This window comes from Ovis canadensis, chromosome 16, assembly GCF_042477335.2.
Source record: "Ovis canadensis isolate MfBH-ARS-UI-01 breed Bighorn chromosome 16, ARS-UI_OviCan_v2, whole genome shotgun sequence".
In the NCBI taxonomy this organism is placed as follows: Eukaryota; Metazoa; Chordata; class Mammalia; order Artiodactyla; family Bovidae; genus Ovis; species Ovis canadensis.
The window spans coordinates 16,783,069-16,801,634 of NC_091260.1; the positions used below are offsets into that span (position 1 = coordinate 16,783,069).

At 38.8% G+C, this 18,566-nt stretch overlaps 1 protein-coding gene across 27 annotated transcripts in view; it reads right to left on the reverse strand.

The window, feature by feature from the left end:
- The window catches only part of FBXW11 (F-box and WD repeat domain containing 11), a 130,755-nt gene that overhangs the window by 76,734 nt on the left and 35,455 nt on the right, over window positions 1–18,566 (reverse strand). For 9 of the 27 annotated variants that reach the window (XM_069556028.1, XM_069556041.1, XM_069556054.1 and 6 more), the window contains one exon: window positions 12,949–13,050. The exons of 13 other annotated variants lie outside the window; for them this stretch is intronic. In XM_069556028.1, the coding sequence (XP_069412129.1) occupies window positions 12,949–13,050 (102 nt within the window). Of the gene's footprint in view, window positions 1–12,948; window positions 13,051–13,198; window positions 13,333–13,840; window positions 13,900–18,566 lie in introns of all 27 variants that reach the window. 5 more of the 27 variants (XM_069556033.1, XM_069556032.1, XM_069556027.1 and 2 more) reach the window with 2 other exon arrangements.

Sequence of the window (18,566 nt, forward strand, 5' to 3'; positions counted from 1 at the left end):
ATCTCTTGTTGTCTCCACAGATGAAGGATTTAACATTTGCCTTTTACTCTGAATTTAAAAAGGGAGCAAGCTCTAAGAGATTTTACAAGGACTTCAGTAAGTGACTTCTGGTTTTCTAAAGGGAGGGAGGAAGGAATAGAAAGCTCTTCCTTATACTAAGGTAAAGCGTTTTCATATGCCACCTATCTACAAACATTGGCAGCTGGTTCTCTGCACTACCAGGTCACAGTACAGTGCATGGCACACAGCAGACAGTAAAAAATGTACAAAATGTACGGGCAATATGTTTAACACTGTGTTCTAAGTATTTTCTAAATAATCCCATCCAAACTGTATGATTTCACTTTTGAGAGCACCCAAGCAATTCAGTAAGAAGGTGCAGACTGGCACAGGCATTCTGTTTGAAAATGTCTCTCAAATTCTTTTTCTTGGCCAAGTATATCCAGTATTATTAGATCTTCTTTTAGTAGGCCATGGCTTAGCTGACTCAACATATACTCAAATTGCTCAGAGAAGAGTTGCCATTTGTGAATAGGCCTGTGATTTTAAGAGTATACTACTGAGCTATACAAATTAGGCTAGTTAAATTTATTCAAAATAGCAATGTTCAATCCTAGTGAGGGTACAGTGAGATGCAAACCCTCTGGAAAGCAATTTGACAAGATATATACAGTATATCTCCTAGGAATATATCCTAAGTAATTGAAAAGGAAAGCAAAGATTTGTGCAAAAAGATGGTGATTCATTTTTAATAAATAAAAGTGAAGAGTCTAAGCATCCAGAAAAATGTCAAATTATAGGATGTTCATGGAATGTGGTCATTTCAAATCATGAGACATTTTTAATAATAGTAGAATATAAACACAATAATCCTGGATAAGTGTACAAAGTATGTAAAGTAAAATAAAGCATATGTTATATAATTATATAGATATAATTCTCAAGGATGTAAAGCACATGCACAGATTAAAAACTCAAAGAAAATATGTCCAAATATTAAGAATGATATTCCCTGAATTATTCCTCATTTTTCTTCCTAATTTCATCCCAACATTCTATAATATGCATGCATTACTTTTATAATCAGAAAAGATTATTTTTAAAGCAAAAAAACAATACAACAAGCTAGTCTTCAAAGCAAAATCATTTTTTCCTCAGGAAACTCCTTCAACTCACTTGAATACTCTAATTCAAAGAACTCAGCGAACTAAGCCCAAAGTAGTTCTGGCTACGACAGCAAACACCGCTACAGCATACAGTCCCAACAGCCCCTAGCTCAGGCAGCCATTTCTTCTTCTGCAGTTTATTCTGCCTGTTCAGAAACCATGTTACAAACCCAGGTGAGTTCATCACACAGACACACAACCCGTTCCTCACGGAACCTGGGGTTTTGATGGGGAGAGAGACAATAAACAGGAGGGGAGCAAACAAGCACAGAACGCAAGTTCAGGCAGTGCTAAGCACGACGAAGAAAAAACACAGTAGGGTAGAGGAACAGAGTAAAAAGCAGAACGCTATTTTAGACTGGGTGGCCAGAGAAGGGCTCTAAAGAGGAGATACTTGATCATGTAGGCTACTGGTGTGACAACATAAATAGCATTCCTATTGCATAATTGTCCTAGAAGACTCTATTTACAACTTAAAATACACATAATCGTCTCTATGAAAATAGTTTCTACTTTGAGAGGCAGTAAGGTGTACTGGAGGGGCTTCCCAGATGGCTCTATGGTAAAGAATCTACCTGACAAGCAAGAGGCCTGGGTTCAATCCCTGGGTCAGGAAGATCCCCTGGAGATGGAAACAGCTACCCTACTCCAGTGTTCTCACCTGGGAGATTCCATGGGCAGAGGAGCCTGGCAGGCTCCGTGGCGTCGCAGAGAGCTGGACATGACTTAGAGACTAAAGCCACTGAGAGACTAATACCGCCAAACCAGAGCGCACTGGGACCAGAGACCATGTTTAAATTCTGGTTTTGCCCCTTACTTTTATGTGCTCTGCTTCCCTGGTGGCTCAGAGGTTAAAGCGTCTGCCTGCAATTCAGGAGACATGGGTTCGATCCCTGGGTTGGGAAGATCCCCTGGAGAAGGAAATGACAACTCACTCCAGTATTCTTGCCCGGAGAAACCCATGGACGGAGGAGCCTGGCAGGCTACAGTCCACAGGGTTGCAAAGAGTCGGACACGACTGAGCGACCTCACTCACTCACTCAGCCAAGTCACAAGCTTTCTTTCTCTCTGAATCTCCGTTTCCTCATGTATAACACAGACATAACAGAACCTAGTTCATAAAACTGTTCAGAGGATTAAAAAAAAGTACGGGAAAAGGCTCAGTAATGTGACTGGCATTAAGTGTTAACTGTGAGACCCCTACACACGTATGGTTCTTCTGCAAAATGAGTACTATGCACTGAATGACTCTTCGTGAACAATCATCACTAAAGCACTTCATTGTTACAAGGAGACACATACCATATTTTTATCTTCCCATCCTGGGGACTTAGAAGTCCAAGTCGCCCCTGACGATGGTTATTAGCTGTTGGTGATGGGAACGGTACTGGCTTGATAAGACTGGGGTCACGTTTACTGATGCCACACTTGCTTTTCTTCATTTGGTCATGGGCTGCTTCTGATTCCATTCGCATCCCTAACTCCGAAGCTGGCCTCTTTTCAGTCACAGCTGGAACGGTTAATTTTCTGTGTCAGCTCGGCCAGTCGCTTGGTCAAGTCTTAATCTATATGTTGCGGTGAAGGTCGCTTTGCAGATCTGATTGCATGCTACCTTCCAAAACATGCGTAGGGCTTATTTAGTAAGCTGAGGGCCATAAGAGAAAAAAAACATGCTGCCTCCAGACTGTAACACCGAACTCTTGCCTGCATTTCTGCTGCTTGGCCACACAAAATTCACCGTTGCCAGTCCCCACAATCACATGAGCCAATTCTCTAAAATATCTATCTATCCATCTACCTACTAGTACTACTGGTTCTATCTCTCTGGGGATCCATGACTAATACACCGGTCAACCTTAGAGTTGGCCCCCTTGTTTTCTCTCTTCATTCTATTATCCATACAGAAGACAGAGATCCTATTAACATGTTAGTAGGATAAACTGCTCCTCTGGTGGCGGTTTAGTCGCTAAGTTGGGTCTGACTCGTGCAACCTCATGGCCTGTCGCCCACCACGCTCCTCTGTCTATAGGATTTTCCAGGCAAGAATACTGGAGTGAGTTGCCATTTCCTTCTCCAGGGGCTCTTCCCAACCCAGGGGTCAAACCCGGGTCTCCTGCACTGCAGGCAGTCTTCTCTAATGACTTCCCATCTCTTGCAAAATAAAAGCCTCCTTGGAGTGCCCTACCCTCCTCTTTCTCCACAGCACTTCTTACTACCTAAAATACCATGTGATTTACTTATTTCCTTTCTGTCCCCACTAAAATTTAAGTTCCAAGAGAGAGTGGCTTTTTGTGCACTCCTGTATTTCCAGCCCCTACAATAATCCCTGGTACATAGTAGAAGCATCATGAGTATTTGCTGCTTGAAGACTAAACAAATGAGTAAACAAAGTATGATTTTTTTAATGTATTCTTTGTGTTTTCCTATGCTTTCCAGTTTTCCACACTGGGTATTTATTTCTACTATCATATACTGCTGAGAATAATGTAGATCAGAATAATTTTTTGGTGGAGGATTGGTCAATGTTAGAAAACCTTAAGAAGTTTATACCCTTTGATTTAGAATTTTTCCAATGAATACAACCTAAGAAGTACAGACTAAAATGTAATAACTTTAATGTCCATCAGTAGGAGTGATTACATTATTGTACATACAACCTAATAAGTAAGTATAGATTAAAATTTAATACCCTTAATGTCCATCAGTAGGAGAGTGATTAAATTACTATACATCCAGACAATTAAACTCTCCATAATTATTAAAAATGAAGACCTAGGTTTATTAATGTGAACCATACTGGTAAAAATGGGGTTATAATTCAGATATATAGAGTATAAGCCTATCTATAATCAAAATGCACACACACAGAAATAAAATGTCAAGGGAAAAAAACAAGAGAATGGACACTAAAAGTGAGAATATGGTTGAATGATTAATTTCTTCTTTATACTTTTCTACTATCCAAAATTTTTGCAATGAAAAAATGTTACTTTCATAAACAGAACAATAAGTATAAATCAACAGAAGTACATAAACCAGAATTCTTACAAGCAATATAATAAGACTTTAGTATGAGGCATATTGTGTCATTTTTGTTGAAAAAGTAAAAAGGCATTTTCTGATGTGGTCTGAATTTCATTTATCCACCTACCCATCCTTAAATTATGTATACTGTTAAACCTTATTCATCACATACACTATCCTATCCAACCCATACACTGTTTTGGAAACCATAAATTAAAACTGTCAGTAAGACAAGGTGTCATTTTCATTTTCCCATAGCAGAAGCTCTCAACCATGGCAAATGTATGTGATTTCTTGAGTGTTTAAACATATGCATATGATCAATGAAGTCAATAAAGTGTTACTTCTCGAATGTTAGTACTATATGCCAACCATTGTGCTGTCATTAGAACTTTCTCCAAAATATGAATTTACTTGCTACTGCTTCTGCGGCTTCAAAATCTGAGATCATCAAGTCACTCTGTTTTCAGAAAATATGACATGGAAATGATTTTTTAAAATATCCAACAATTTCAATTCATAGTAAAAAAAAAAAAAACAGGAAAAATCACTTCTTTAGAAAAATGCTAAAATAAACTTCTGTTTGGCACTCTGAAATTTTGAACTTTCAAAGTTTATCATCACTAAGAAGACACTGAAACCAGCATTATTTGTATAAAAGACAGCATGATAAACTGCAGACCACGGCAACCCCACAGAAGTTAAAAACTGATGATGATACTAGGGAAGTGAAGAAAAACAAAATCTTGAAAGAGATTTGTATGAGTGGGCATTGTCAGATTTAAGGAAATGAAATAAGCATATGATTTCAAAGCAATGGAGAAAAGCTGGATCAGCAAATTGTATGCAGAAAACAGAGTGGTCATTTGCAAAGAATGTGGATCCCTGTTTCAAAGAATTTACCAAAGTAAACTGCAGAAGGAACAGAAAGATTTAAATATAAAACAAAACCAAAGGCCACTGGAAGAATGGCAAAGGAAAAGAATGATTACGGTGGCCAACAGGCACATGAAAGGATGCGCAACACTGCTAATTATTAGGGAAATTCAAACGAAAACTACAATGAAAACCACCTCACACTAACCAGAAGGCCATCTTAAAAAGTCTACAGCAACAGGGGATGAGAATCTGCCTGCCAACGCAGGAACATGGGTGCAGTCTCTGGCCCAGAAGATTCCACACGCCACAGAGCAAGGAAACCCGCACGCCGTCGCTACTGAGCCCGTGTGCTCCAACCACTGAAGCCCCGGCACCTGTGCCTGGGCCCTGCAGCGAGAGGAGCCGCCACAACGGGAAGCCCACGCACTGCACCGAAGAGCAGCCCCGACGCTTTTCCGCCAGAGAGCGCCTGCAGGCAGCAGCGAAGACCCAGCACAACCGAAAATAAGACTGTTTCTTACAGTCTATAAATAACAAGTGCTGGAGAGGGTACTGAGAAAAGGGAACTTTCCTACACTGCTGGTGGGAATGTGCAGCCACTATGGAACACAGTATGATAGGTTCCTCAGAAAATTAAAGTTAGCATACGATCTAGCAATCCCACTCCTGGGCGTGTATCCCTAAGAAACTATAATTCAAAAAGCCACATGCACCCCTATGTTCACAGCGTGCTATTCCCAATAGCCACACAAGGAAACAATCTAAATGTCCACTGACAAGGGGAATGGATAAAAAAAGATGCGGTACACTCACACAACAGAATGCTCCTCAGCCATACAGAAGAACAAAACGCCATTTCCGGCAACGTGGATGAGCCTAGAGATTACACTAAGCGAAGTAACTCACAAAGAAGAAGACAAATACCATATGAAAGCACTTCTATGTGGAATCTAATACACGACACACATGCCCCTATCCACGAAACAGAAACAGACGCGCACACAGAGAACACACACGCGGTTGCCAAGGGGGAGGCGGGCGCGGGAGGGCTGGACCCGAGTGCGGAGCAGGCAACGCAGACCCGTGCACCAGTGGGCAAACAAGGTCCCGCTAGAGCGCAGGGAGCCAGATTCAACATCCTGGGACAAGCCACGATGGCAAAGAAGAGGAAAGAAACCGTGTGTGTGTGTGTGTGTGCACATATATATATATGTAACCGAATCACTGTGCAGCGGAAATTAACACACTGTAAATCAACTATACTTCAATAAGAAATAAATTAATAAAAAGAATAAATATGACTATATTAAAAGTAAAAATTTCTAAGCATTATCAACAAAACTGAAAGGCAAAAGTCAGGGGAAAACATCTGCAATAAATGACAGGAGTTACTATATTTAATGTATGAAGAGTTCCTAAAACTTTTTTTTTTAAGTCATTTTAGAAAAATACAAAGTAGGTATGAAGAGATAAGTCATAGAAGACAAGTAGAAATGGCTAGTAAATACATACATATTTTAACATTTTCATTCACAGGAATGGCAAAATAAAAAATAAAAATTAAACTACCCAATGCCAGCAAAGACATATAAAAAGGGAAGCTCTCATCCACTGCTCTAAGGAGTGGAAACTGACCCAACTTGTCAAAAGTACAATTTAGCACCCTAAAGTGTTTTAATGTGCACACTCTTCCACCTAGGGAAATAATCAAAGAAGTATCCAAAGACTTATCTACAATGACCTTCTACTCAACATGGATGTCTCAAAAACTTGAAAAAGTCTTGACAAAGAGGGAGGGGTTTCTTAAAATCAGCAATATGTATATTAAATGGAATGTTATGCAGTGATTTTAAATGATGGTAGAAAGTCTTAATCACCATGTTACTATCTGTCATTTTTTATTATTAGTTTAATTTTGAACAAGTACAGGTTATTTTTAATAATATTTTAAAAGTAAACCTTAAATATTTTTAAATGATATCCACAGCTTATAGAAATAAACTAATTATACAGTGGTCCACCCTCCATGCAAACAATTTAGCCACTTCTATGAAAATAAATCACTGTTCATTTTGTGACAGATCACTGAGCTATAATCAACAATAAAGATTTCTATATTTATATACATTGTACTGTAATTCAGAAAAAAAAAACCCACTGTATTCCTCTCAAATCTATGGATGATAAAAGCTGGTGAAATTTCCACTGGTAAAAAGAGTTAGGCTTTACAAAATCTGGAGACATGTCTCTAATATGATGATAAGTAAATAAAGGAGACTGCATTGTGGTTTTTCTACAGTGAGCCCATTTTCCCTATTTAAAAAAAATAAGAAAATCCCTATAATTGTAGAGTAACAAATCCTATGAATGAAAAAACTGAAAAACTGAATATGCAACATTAACTGTGAACATTTGTTGGGGGGATGGATAGGAGAGATTATTACTTTTCTGTAAATGGACCATTTAATAAAAAACACTGATATTCTTTGACCAAGCAATTGTACTTCTAGGAACTTATTCTACATACATAATTACTCAAGCCTAAAGACATACATTCATTCAAATACAGTGCCATGATAGAAAAAAAACTGAGCCCCCAAATTAATAGGGAACTGGATATATATTTTTTAAATGATAAAACCAACATAATGAAATATTTTTGTGTCTATTAAAAAGAACAGGGTTCACATGGTCTTATATGCTGATATGGAAAGACGGGCAATGTATCTTACTAATTTGAAAAAGCTATTAATTGAAAAGTAATATGTATAATATAGTCATATTTGTTGTTTTTTAAGCTTCTATCTAAAGGATAACAGGAGAAACTCCTAAGTAATACTTTGGGAAGTGAGACCTGGGTTCAAAGGAAACATATGCCTTTTATAACTTTCTATATTAGTTGTACTATTTTTAATTCTTTGAACCTTTTTTATGATTCTTTTTTTTGCTAACATAAAACAGTGATTTGTCATGCTCCTTTTTTTAAAGCTATCTTAGATTTGTTTAAAAATGCTCCAGAAAAAAACAAAGTTCAAGAAAGAGAAAGTTGGACTAAGAATAGCTTCATTTTGAAAATTGTTCGCAGTTGAGTTGAAAGGGTCTCTTTACTTTTGTGTGTTTGGAAATTTCCATAGAATTTTTCACATAAAATCTTGCTAATAGTCTTGCTATCTAGTACAGCTAAATCCAGAGCTATTCCAGGTGAGTAGAAGTGTGAACGGCATTATGCTAAACCCTCTTTCATCCTTCTCATGATTCCAAAGTCACACTGTGGGGTTCCATAGGACATTAAAACACCACTCTTATAATCATTTTCATCACCACAATAATGAAGAGAACCTGCAAAATTTGATGAATTCCTTCCTGCCCAACAGGCAGGAGGAAGAGAGACCTTAAAACAGCAACAAATGTTCTCTGAGTGGTGGGGTTACCAATGGATTTTTTAAAAAATAAACTATATTGAGTAAATTTTCTTATAAAGAGAAAAAAAAGGTTTTTAATGTTCATAAAATACTGCACTCTACCATTGAAAGGTTATGTCAAGCCTTCCCATTATTGGCCCTAGAGTTCAACAGACTAATGAACAAGAAATAATAAATCCCCAACAGTTACTAGAAAAAAAAAAAGACACCGAGTTGGAACAGCCAGGTCTGACCTAAGGAGACAGCCCTGGACAAAGCAAGAAGCCCTGACGGCAGGGGCCATGTCGCACAGCCAGCCTTTCCTGTTACTCTGATCCTGCCCTGGGCTCCGAGGCTGTCAGGCCGGACAGGGCACCAGGCGCGGGCGATGAACGAAGCGAAGTTTCACTCCCTCAACAGCCAACCAATGGTAGGGTGTGGATGCTATCTCCCCCTACTGCATACTGGAACTAGTGACTACCCAAAGCGAACGAGGAGACAGGCACTGAAACTCGATCCACAGGATCCCTTCTGTCATTCCAAGCCATCATAATCAGGCCAACTCTTTAAAAAGGCGTATCACTAACACTCTCCCTAGCTGTGAACTCGTAAATGGCATAATCAAGAAAGTATGTCAGTTCACTGCACAGAACCTCTACATTCCAGGTGCATCAGCCTTCAACTTTTAATAATAAAAATAAAAGGGAATTTTTTTCAACCCCAAAATGGTGGTTGCCAAGTTAACTGGCAACTGGTTTTGCAGTTACCCAGATCTAGGTTTTTTGGTTGTTAATATTTATTTACTTCTTTGGCTGTGGGGTCTCAATTATGGGAACTCTTAGTTGGGGCATGAGGGATCTAGCCCCCCAACCAGTGACCGAACTCCGGTCCCCTGCACTGGGAGTGCAGCGTCCCAACCAATGGACCACCAGGGAAGTCCCCAGATCCAGGCTCTTAACCTAGTTCTGCCACTTAAATAAATGTGTAACCTTAGGCAAGTCAATTAAATTCCATAACTTGATAGACAAAGAAGCCAAACTAGAAAACTTCTCCATAAAGAATTCAATGAGATAACCTAGTACCTAGAGCCTAACACATAAAAACAAGGTGGGTATTTTATGACACCTGTAATATATAGTCATAAATGATACTTAAATGATGATTATACTATCATACATAATATGTGATAGATACATGGTCTGAACTCTTGATTATATGATATAACAAGCAACTGGTTGAATCTGAATAACTGAACCAACTGAAATATTGATTTAGTTTAGCTTAGTTCAGAGGAATTCAGATATTCTAGTTCAACTGTTTCAAAAAAATGTTGAGGGTTAGTCACAGTTTTTACAAGTATGTATCTATGTGTATATATGTAAGTGTGCGTATATTTGGCTAACATCAGAATTTCATTACACACACATACACACCTGGACTTTATTTGTGGTTCAGGCTGAATTTTTGTCCACAGGTCTGCTTATTACAATGAACTCCAAGACAGCAGGAACTAAATCTGCATTGCTCATCTTTATACACCCAGCACCAATATAGGCCCTGGCACATACCAATTGCTCAGTAAATATTCATAGAACTGAATTTTCAGAAAAGCCACTCAGCAACCTCACTAGCTTTAAGATTCAGGAAGGCTCAGCTTGGTAAGGGGAATGTAATTTCCTCCCTCCATAGATATTTGGCAGGTTTTTCTTTTTTTCTTTTTAAATAATGACTAAATAAGCCACACACCGGATATCTCAGTAGCAAAGTTTTCACAAACAAAACCAAAATGGAAAACTCTAGAAATAGTAGCATTCCAGTGTAGAGGAAAGAAAATCAATTTTGGAATCACGCAAATCTTGAATTCAAACGCTAGCTCTACCACTTCACAGATTAACTTGAGTTGAATCATACATATCACCTCTGAGACCCAGTTCCTACATCTGAAAAACTGGGAATAATACCTACCTCATAGGGTTGTCACAAAGCTAATATATATGAAGCCCTGAGTACAACTGGTGCTGAGTGGGGTTTTTTTTAACAGTTTTATTGAGGTAATGAATGGTTTTTATTTTTTTAAGTCTTTACTATTCCTTTTCCTCTCTCCCAGCAGAAACTAGAGGAATACATTATGCCTAAAGGCAACTACAGTACTAACTTTACTCCTGCTTTTCAAATGGTATGATAAATCAGCCAATAGATAGGCTAGTTGGCTCAAGTTGCAACTGTTCCCTGGTGCATTTGGTCATTTTAAGGTGGCCCTTTCATGCAATTCCAGAGCTCTAGCACAGTCAGCCAGGCTCTTCGGGTAGCCTGTTCCTGCTTTTCTAGGGCCTTCTTAAAATGGGCTTGCTGAGAATATGAACGCAGAAGTCACCTCTGTGATGAGAATAAGAGGCAGCTTATAAGCAACAGGCATTCTTTGAAAAAGCCCCTATTCAAATTAAGTCACTAACTTTTAGTATTTGTTTTGGATACTGGAAGTAGACAATTAAAATAATATATAAAACCAAAGAACAGAGAGAAGGAAAGTCTTCCAAGTTCATTTATATATGTTTACTTTCCTTTCACAAATGGAACAAAATAGAATGATCTGCTAACTCCAATCAGCTGAGTACATATTTCACTTTACTGTGCTGCATATTGTTCCATAAACTAAAGAAAATAAAAATCTAAATAAACAAAATTCCCCAATGCACCTCTGAAGACACTATTTGTTCCATTAACATTTCAGTGAATATCACTCAATATTTCACGTTATTTTAAGGTCTATTCAAGGCAACGTTTATATTTTTTCTCTTAAATGATTTTCACTGGGAGAGATGAATCAAAGAATTAACTTATCTGGGTTTCCATTTTCAAGGTAAAAACCCTATTTGCTCCCTCCCACTCACCCCAACTCCAGAGAATTCACAATACTGCTACTAAAATATACTGAATAATGCCTTCCATTGGTCAATTACTTTTAATTGAATGCAATAAAAATAATCTGCACTTCCAGATGTCATTAACAACTACAATTCTTTGCCTGCTTAAATTTCTGGATAGAAACTGGATCAATCCACTAAAAAGCAACTGTAACATTCAAGTAAGCATTTTCAGAAAAATAGAAGACAAAGATGTACACACTATTACTATAATGCAAATATCCGTTATTTAGCACCAAGGAGAGCACATGCAATCTCAGTCTGCTATTTCAAAAACATTTTTGTTAAAGTTGTATCACATGCAGAGAAGCTGCTTTTCCAAGAGTAAATATGCATTACACTGGAGCATTACTGAAACACCCAATCCCTGGACCCTAAGAGTCCTAACTCAACTTTTCATATAGACTCTAAGACAACTGGATCTTATATTGACTTTACTCTCAAGTTAACTGTTTTCTAAAGAAAGCAATCTGAAGCAATAACCACACCAGCGCAGCTCAGAATGTTCACAATCCCAATATGAAGGAAATTTTTCCCCTTTCCTGGCTCCCCAACTCCATTTAAAGACTGAAAACATGAATAGAGAGATTACCTTGAGAACAGTAAAGTAAACTCACTCCATCAAAAAGATCCCTCTAAATCATTTTCTGATTCTACAGTGTTTTCCTAAAACAGGGCAGTCTCAGCAGGATGCCAGGAATTCAATACTCCTTTTTAAAGATACATCAAACTGTCTGGAATATACAGTGATGAAAACTGAATACTGCTACTGAAACCATACTGAATTAAACACATGCTTTCTCTAAACAGAGCTTCCTCAATAAAGTCACAATGTTTTCCGCCTTGACTCTCTTAGAATCCATCCCAACATATGAGGTCAGCCCAGCTGCACTCCTGCTAATAGCTTTTATCGGAGCAACCCCTCCCACACCCCCAAAGAGTTTTACTTTTATCTGTGGAATTCTCTGCCAGCCTCGGCCTGGAAAACTGGGTAGACCCTAAGGACAAGTGTCAGATCTTTGGGAGGTGGCCCAAACTGACAGTTATTGCCAGCATAAAGCTGTGATCTTTATAAACTTCAATTTGAGGCTTTATACTGTTAGTGATTCCCTCTCCACTCCTTTATGGAAGGAGGGAGAAAAAGCAAGCCAAAAGGATGAGTTTCAAAATAGAAAAATCACCACTTTAATTATGAAACCCTCCCAACTCAAGAAAGAACTGTTAAAAGTAGCCAAATGGAAAATGTCAAGGTTTTGGGGGTACATGCACAACTATTAAACATGAGAATCACAGATTCAAGGTGGGGGTTGGGAGGATAAAAAGCAGGAGCAGAAAAAGAGGAGCAGAATAGGGCCCAGCCAAAGACCCATTTGCTCAGAAGGGCCCCTCTAGGTATGAACTCCTCCATGTAGGGCACCCAGGCTGGAGGAAAGCAGAGGGTTACACAGAACATTTAGCAGACTTAACATTGGATTAAACACACTACTGCAAGTTTCAACAAATGTTCATGGTATACGTAAAAAACACATTTACAACAAGAAAGAAGAGAGGCACCTGGAGACATCTGACACTGGGCATGCTCTGCAGGCAACTCAGTGCGCACATGCTCTCTACCAGGTTGGCGCAGCCTAGCCACAAAGACCTTGGCACAGAACACTGCAGGATGACAAAAAGGGAGGAAGAGAAGAAGCAGTTAGAGGCCGCAACAAATCACTCCTTCACACAGGCAACTTGAATGTTAGTCGGGCAGGGGGAGCACCCACGGCAGCTTGGAGGTCAGGGGTGGCAGTCCAGCGAAACTTACGGAAACCTGGGAGAGGGCCCACTTCCTGTCCTACGGAAAGGAGGTTTCTGCTGCCAGCCACTAACTCCTCAGGGTACCGTGAGCAGAATCAAGAGGGAGAGAAAGATGTTTCAGTGGAAACCCGTTAAAGGGAACTGTCAAGTATGAGGGCAAAACAAGATTAGTCGTGAGACTGCGACTCTATCATGTGCTTAGTAGCTCTGTTGTGTCCAACTCTTTGTGACCCCATGGACTGTAGCTCACCAGGCTCCTTTGTCCATGGAATTCTCCAGGCAAGAATACTGGAGTGGGTTGCCATGCCCTCCTCCAGGGGATCTTCCCAACCCAGGGATCGAACCCTCCAGCATTGCAGGCAGATTCTTTACCATCTGAGCCACCAGGGAAGCCTCAGTGGTTTTTGGTCTATGTTGTATAATTACAAATGCCATCATTACATCACCTACTATGGGGCCAGGCACTTTAAATGCGTTCTCTAATTACCACACCACAGTGTCAAGAAACTGAGGTTCAAAGGTAAGTCATTTGCACAAAGACAAACAGCAAAGGAGGGGAAAGTCAGAATTTCAAACTTTGGTTGCCGCTATTAAAACCCACATTCATTCCACAAGACTCTGATGCCTCTATTATGAAAGCTGTGATCACCTGAAACTTGATCATCTGGGCACAGTTTCTGCACTTCCCTAGATAAAATCACAGGGCACCTGGAGACACAAGGCAGAAAGAGCAAGAAAGATGAGCAACAGATTGATAGATAAAGGAGACAAAAGAGCTGATAAAAACACATCTGGTTTTGAGTGTCACCCAGATCTCTGCTTTCACAAAGGAAAAAAAAAAACTTTAGAATAATCATGACTTTCATTTTGGACTTTGCTTACAATGTTCATTTAACACAAGAAAGAATTAAAAGCTTACTTCATTTACCCATTCCCATTATTCTTTAAGAGCTTGCTGGTTTTAAGGGAATTAAGCAAAAAAGTAAAATATAAACAAATACAATATAGCTAGTATTTTTAAACCATTAGATTATTTGTGGTATTCAATAAGTACTTTTTCAAACCCAAGGTCAATTAATTTACTCTGCCAAAATGAATAATCAAAAAAAACAAAACAAAACAAAACTGAAGGTGGGTGTTTGGGTTCAACCAAAATACTCCAGAAGTCTCAGACCCAACCTCATAAACTTGTTTATTCTAGCTATAATTAGGATGGTTAAATATACCCACTTTCCTGGGACAGTTCAAGTTTACACTGGTCTCAGCATAACTTTCACTCTCAAAAGTGTTCTGGTTTGGGAGGTAAATTCTATGGTTATCCCAACTACAATATAAACAAAGACCACTATTCTTGAACTCAGGTGAGCCTGGGTTCCTTCCTATCCATCATCTGTACTTTCTAGTTAAATCCCACCAATAATGTAATGGAGTATTGAGATTATTTGGAAAGGCATTTAAAGAACATGAAACCAGTGGACTCAATGGAATAAAAATCTGAGCAGATTTTTGGTAATGAAGAAAATACCATGTATTTCCAATAGTATGTTTCCATTTCAAAGCTTCCCATAGCCAATATGGTAGAATTATATCACTGCTACTCCAGGCATACATATGTCATCACCCCAACACTTTCAAAGAGTGCCATAAAAGATGCTGAACAAATGTTTGGATAATATAATAATAATAGCTGCCATTTATCAAGCTCTTGTTATATGCCAGACAGCTAACATAGTAAATCCTCACAAAAACCCTTGTAAGACAAGTATGATTCCATTTTACAGATGAGAAAACCAGAGATCAGGAAAGCAGAGCTTGATTTGTTTAAACAGCAACTTATTGAAAGTGCAAGAAAACAAGGGCTAATTGATGGCAGAACTAGGACAAGTTAACCTGTCTGACTCTAAGCAAGCATGCTTTCTTTCCACTACAACAAACTGTATCCAGAGATGCCTAGCGAGACATTGAGGGCACAGAAAATGCCCAGACACATTACATATGGATACACATGTAGATTGCATACCTGATTTAATTTAAGTGTCCAACATCCTCATAGTTCAATTTAAGCTCCCTTTTTGGAATCTCTGTAGTTATCCAAACCACAGAATCACTTATACCTGAGAACAGACTTCAAGGATCACACCTGTATTCAGCAACTAATATCAAATTAACACCAAAACTCATCTGCAAATCAATTTTCATTGATTCAGTAAAAACAGCTTCCTGCTGCAGAGTTTAGTATGTATTTACCTCAAAGGGTAAAAACCATGAAGGCATAAGGTAATGTATTTTGATTAGGTTCTGCTAATAACCTGAGATCCAAAACTTAAAAAAAAGAGAGAGAGAGACCAATTTTCACAAACTTCCCCCCCGACTTCAGAAGTAAAGAAACTAAATAAAGCCCAAAGAAGAAAAGTAGTGAGCAGTTTCCTAATCATCTAATGATCTAATTAATACTGATAAAAATATGGAAAACAACATAAAATAAACCTGAGAACCTAACTTAACAATATTAAATATTTATTACAGGTATTTTTTAAAGCTTGACATCGAACTTGTATATTCAGAAAAAGACTTTTAAAGACACTCCAGTTTCTAAGAACTTATCTTTATAACACCCATGGAAGATATTCTGGGGTAAAGAGAGTGATGCCAGTATTTATCACAAATATTAGAACTGCCCTACTTTCACAGTCAATTACCTTGGAGCTAAATAACCAACCACAGTGCTGAAAAATAGTTTTTACTCAACAGAAAATGCCACTCTAGTAAATACATCCATCTTTTTATAAAGATGCCTATGCCTGCTAGTCTAAATAAGGCTACTCTTAGGGCTAACAGTCCAAGAGGACATTGAGCTATTTGTAAAGCATGGCTAAACATAAAAGTTCCATATTTATCAACCTAAGAGCATTAAAATGCAGCTTTGACCACAAATAGTAATTGATTCTTGAAGCTGCTGATTTTAAATTTAGGGACCTGGTTGAAAACCCATGTTGACTACTGTGGAGTAACTTAATGTCCGTCGTTCTCTCACTGAATAGTGCAAAGGTCTCTTCCCTTGAGCGCCATTCAAGGCACAAGGCACACCGTTATCTCTCTCTTTAAAAAAAAAAAAGCTAACGGTGGTCCTATCTTTAAACTTTTGGAACACTACCTCATTGTTAAAATATGTCTGAAGAATTTATCCTGGTACCATGGGTATTTACCAATTTTAAGAAACACTTATTGACCTACTTATTAAGCTAACAACAATACAAACCAAGCCTCTTTCCTCTTGAGATTTCAGCCTGGAGCTCACGAGAAGCACAGTGGGATCACAATGAAGATCCTTAAGGATCTTCAAAACCCCTAAGAAATGTTTGTTTTAATGTTCACATTTAGCAACCAATACTCTAATTTAGGGTTGTCCACAAAGAACAGGAACTAATTCACATGGGGTTCTAACAGTAAGAGCAAATAACCAATTAGACTGATTTATACTTATATGTTGTATAGCCAAAGAAAAGAACATTAATCAAGGAAACTGATAGTGTTTATTAATTTTGTCATACACACTGTATAATCAAAAACCAAAATCAGGGCCACCATGCTGAGGGACACTGTAATTCTGTAAGGACAAAAAGAATAATAGCTTTTGGCATTTTTCAAAAGCAAAGTTATTAACAGAGGTAGGAGAGAAATGTCCTAGGCTCTCTTCCTATTGCCATAGGAACCACAAATCAAAAGGGCAAAGTGGCTGCAGGCACCTTGCCTCTGATTGGCCAGCTTTTAGAAGAACTCACAAAAGCTAACTGGTCTGTGTCTAGATGGAATAGTTTTTGAATATCTTGCCCTGATTCCTTCTCAAAGAGGCAATTCTTTTACAAGCTACTCAAAGGGGTATTTTATGTTAATTGTCTCTCTGATGTCACTCTGATTTAGATTTTCCATAGATCTGATTTAGGTTTTCCATAAATCTCTCCAATTTTTTCTTTAAACTACTTTCCACAGAACCATTACCCACCTATTCTATTTCCTGTCATCATGCTTGAGATAATCGAATTGAAGCACTTAAATTCTACTCCATTCAACAAAAAACTTATCTGAATTTATATCTGCAGACAGAAACACAATTAAGACCTCTCTCCTCTGGGAACTCATAGGAGGGAACTTTGAGAATATGCCATGTAAATACAACACACATACACACACAAGCACACAGTCTTAACACACTCAAAGGAGGAAGATGCCCGAACTAACCATAAAGGATGAGAAGGAGGTCGCCAAGGGAAAAAAAGAGAGAAACAGATATTCCAGGCAGAATGAATAACATGAGCAAAGCCGAATAGCTAAGAAATGATAGTCCTATGCAACGAACTGCAATTAACCTAAAGTTTCCAGTTCAGTTCAGTTCAATCGCTCAGTCGTGTCCGACTCTTTGCAACCCCATGAATGGCAGCATGCCAGGCCTCCCTGTCCATCACCAACTTCCAGAGTTCATTCAAACTCACGTCCATCGAGTCAGTGATGCCATCCAGCCATCTCATCCTCTGTCGTCCCCTTCTCCTCCTGCCCCCAATCCCTCCCAGCATCAGTCTTTTCCAGTGAGTCAACTCTTCGCATGAGGTGGCCAAAGTACTGGAGTCTCAGCTTTAGCATCATTCCTTCCCCAAAACACCCAGGGCTGATCTCCTTTGGAATGGACTGGTTGGATCTCCTTGCAGTCCAAGGGTCTCTCAAGAGTCTTCTCCAACAACACCACAGTTCAAAAGCATCAATTCTTCAGCGCTCAGCTTTCTTCACAGTCCAACTCTCACATCTATACATGACCACCGGAAAAACCATAGCCTTGACTAGACGGACCTTTGTTGGTAAAGTAATGTCTCTGAATTTCAATATGCTATCTAGGTTGGTCATAACTTTCCTTCCAAGGAGTAAGCGTCTTTTAATTTCATGGCTGCAGTCACCATCTGCAGTGATTTTGGAGCCCAAAATAATAAAGTCTGACACTGTTTGCATTGTTTCCTCATCTATTTCCCATGAAGTGATGGGACCGGATGCCATGATCTTCGTTTTCTGAATGTTGAGCTTTAAGCCAACTTTTTCACTCTCCTCTTTCACTTTCATCAAGAGGCTTTTAGTTCCTCCTCACTTTCTGCCATAAGGGTGGTGTCATCTGCATATCTGAGGTGATTGAAATTTCTCCTGGCAATCTGGATTCCAGCTTGTGCTTCCTCCAGCCCAGTGTTTCCCATGATGTACTCTGCATAGAAGTTAAATAAGCAGGGTGACAATATACAGCCTTGACGTACTCCTTTTCCCATCTGGAACCAGTCTGTTGTTCCATGTCCAGTTCTAACTGTTGCTTCCTGACCTGCATATAGGTTTCTCAAGAG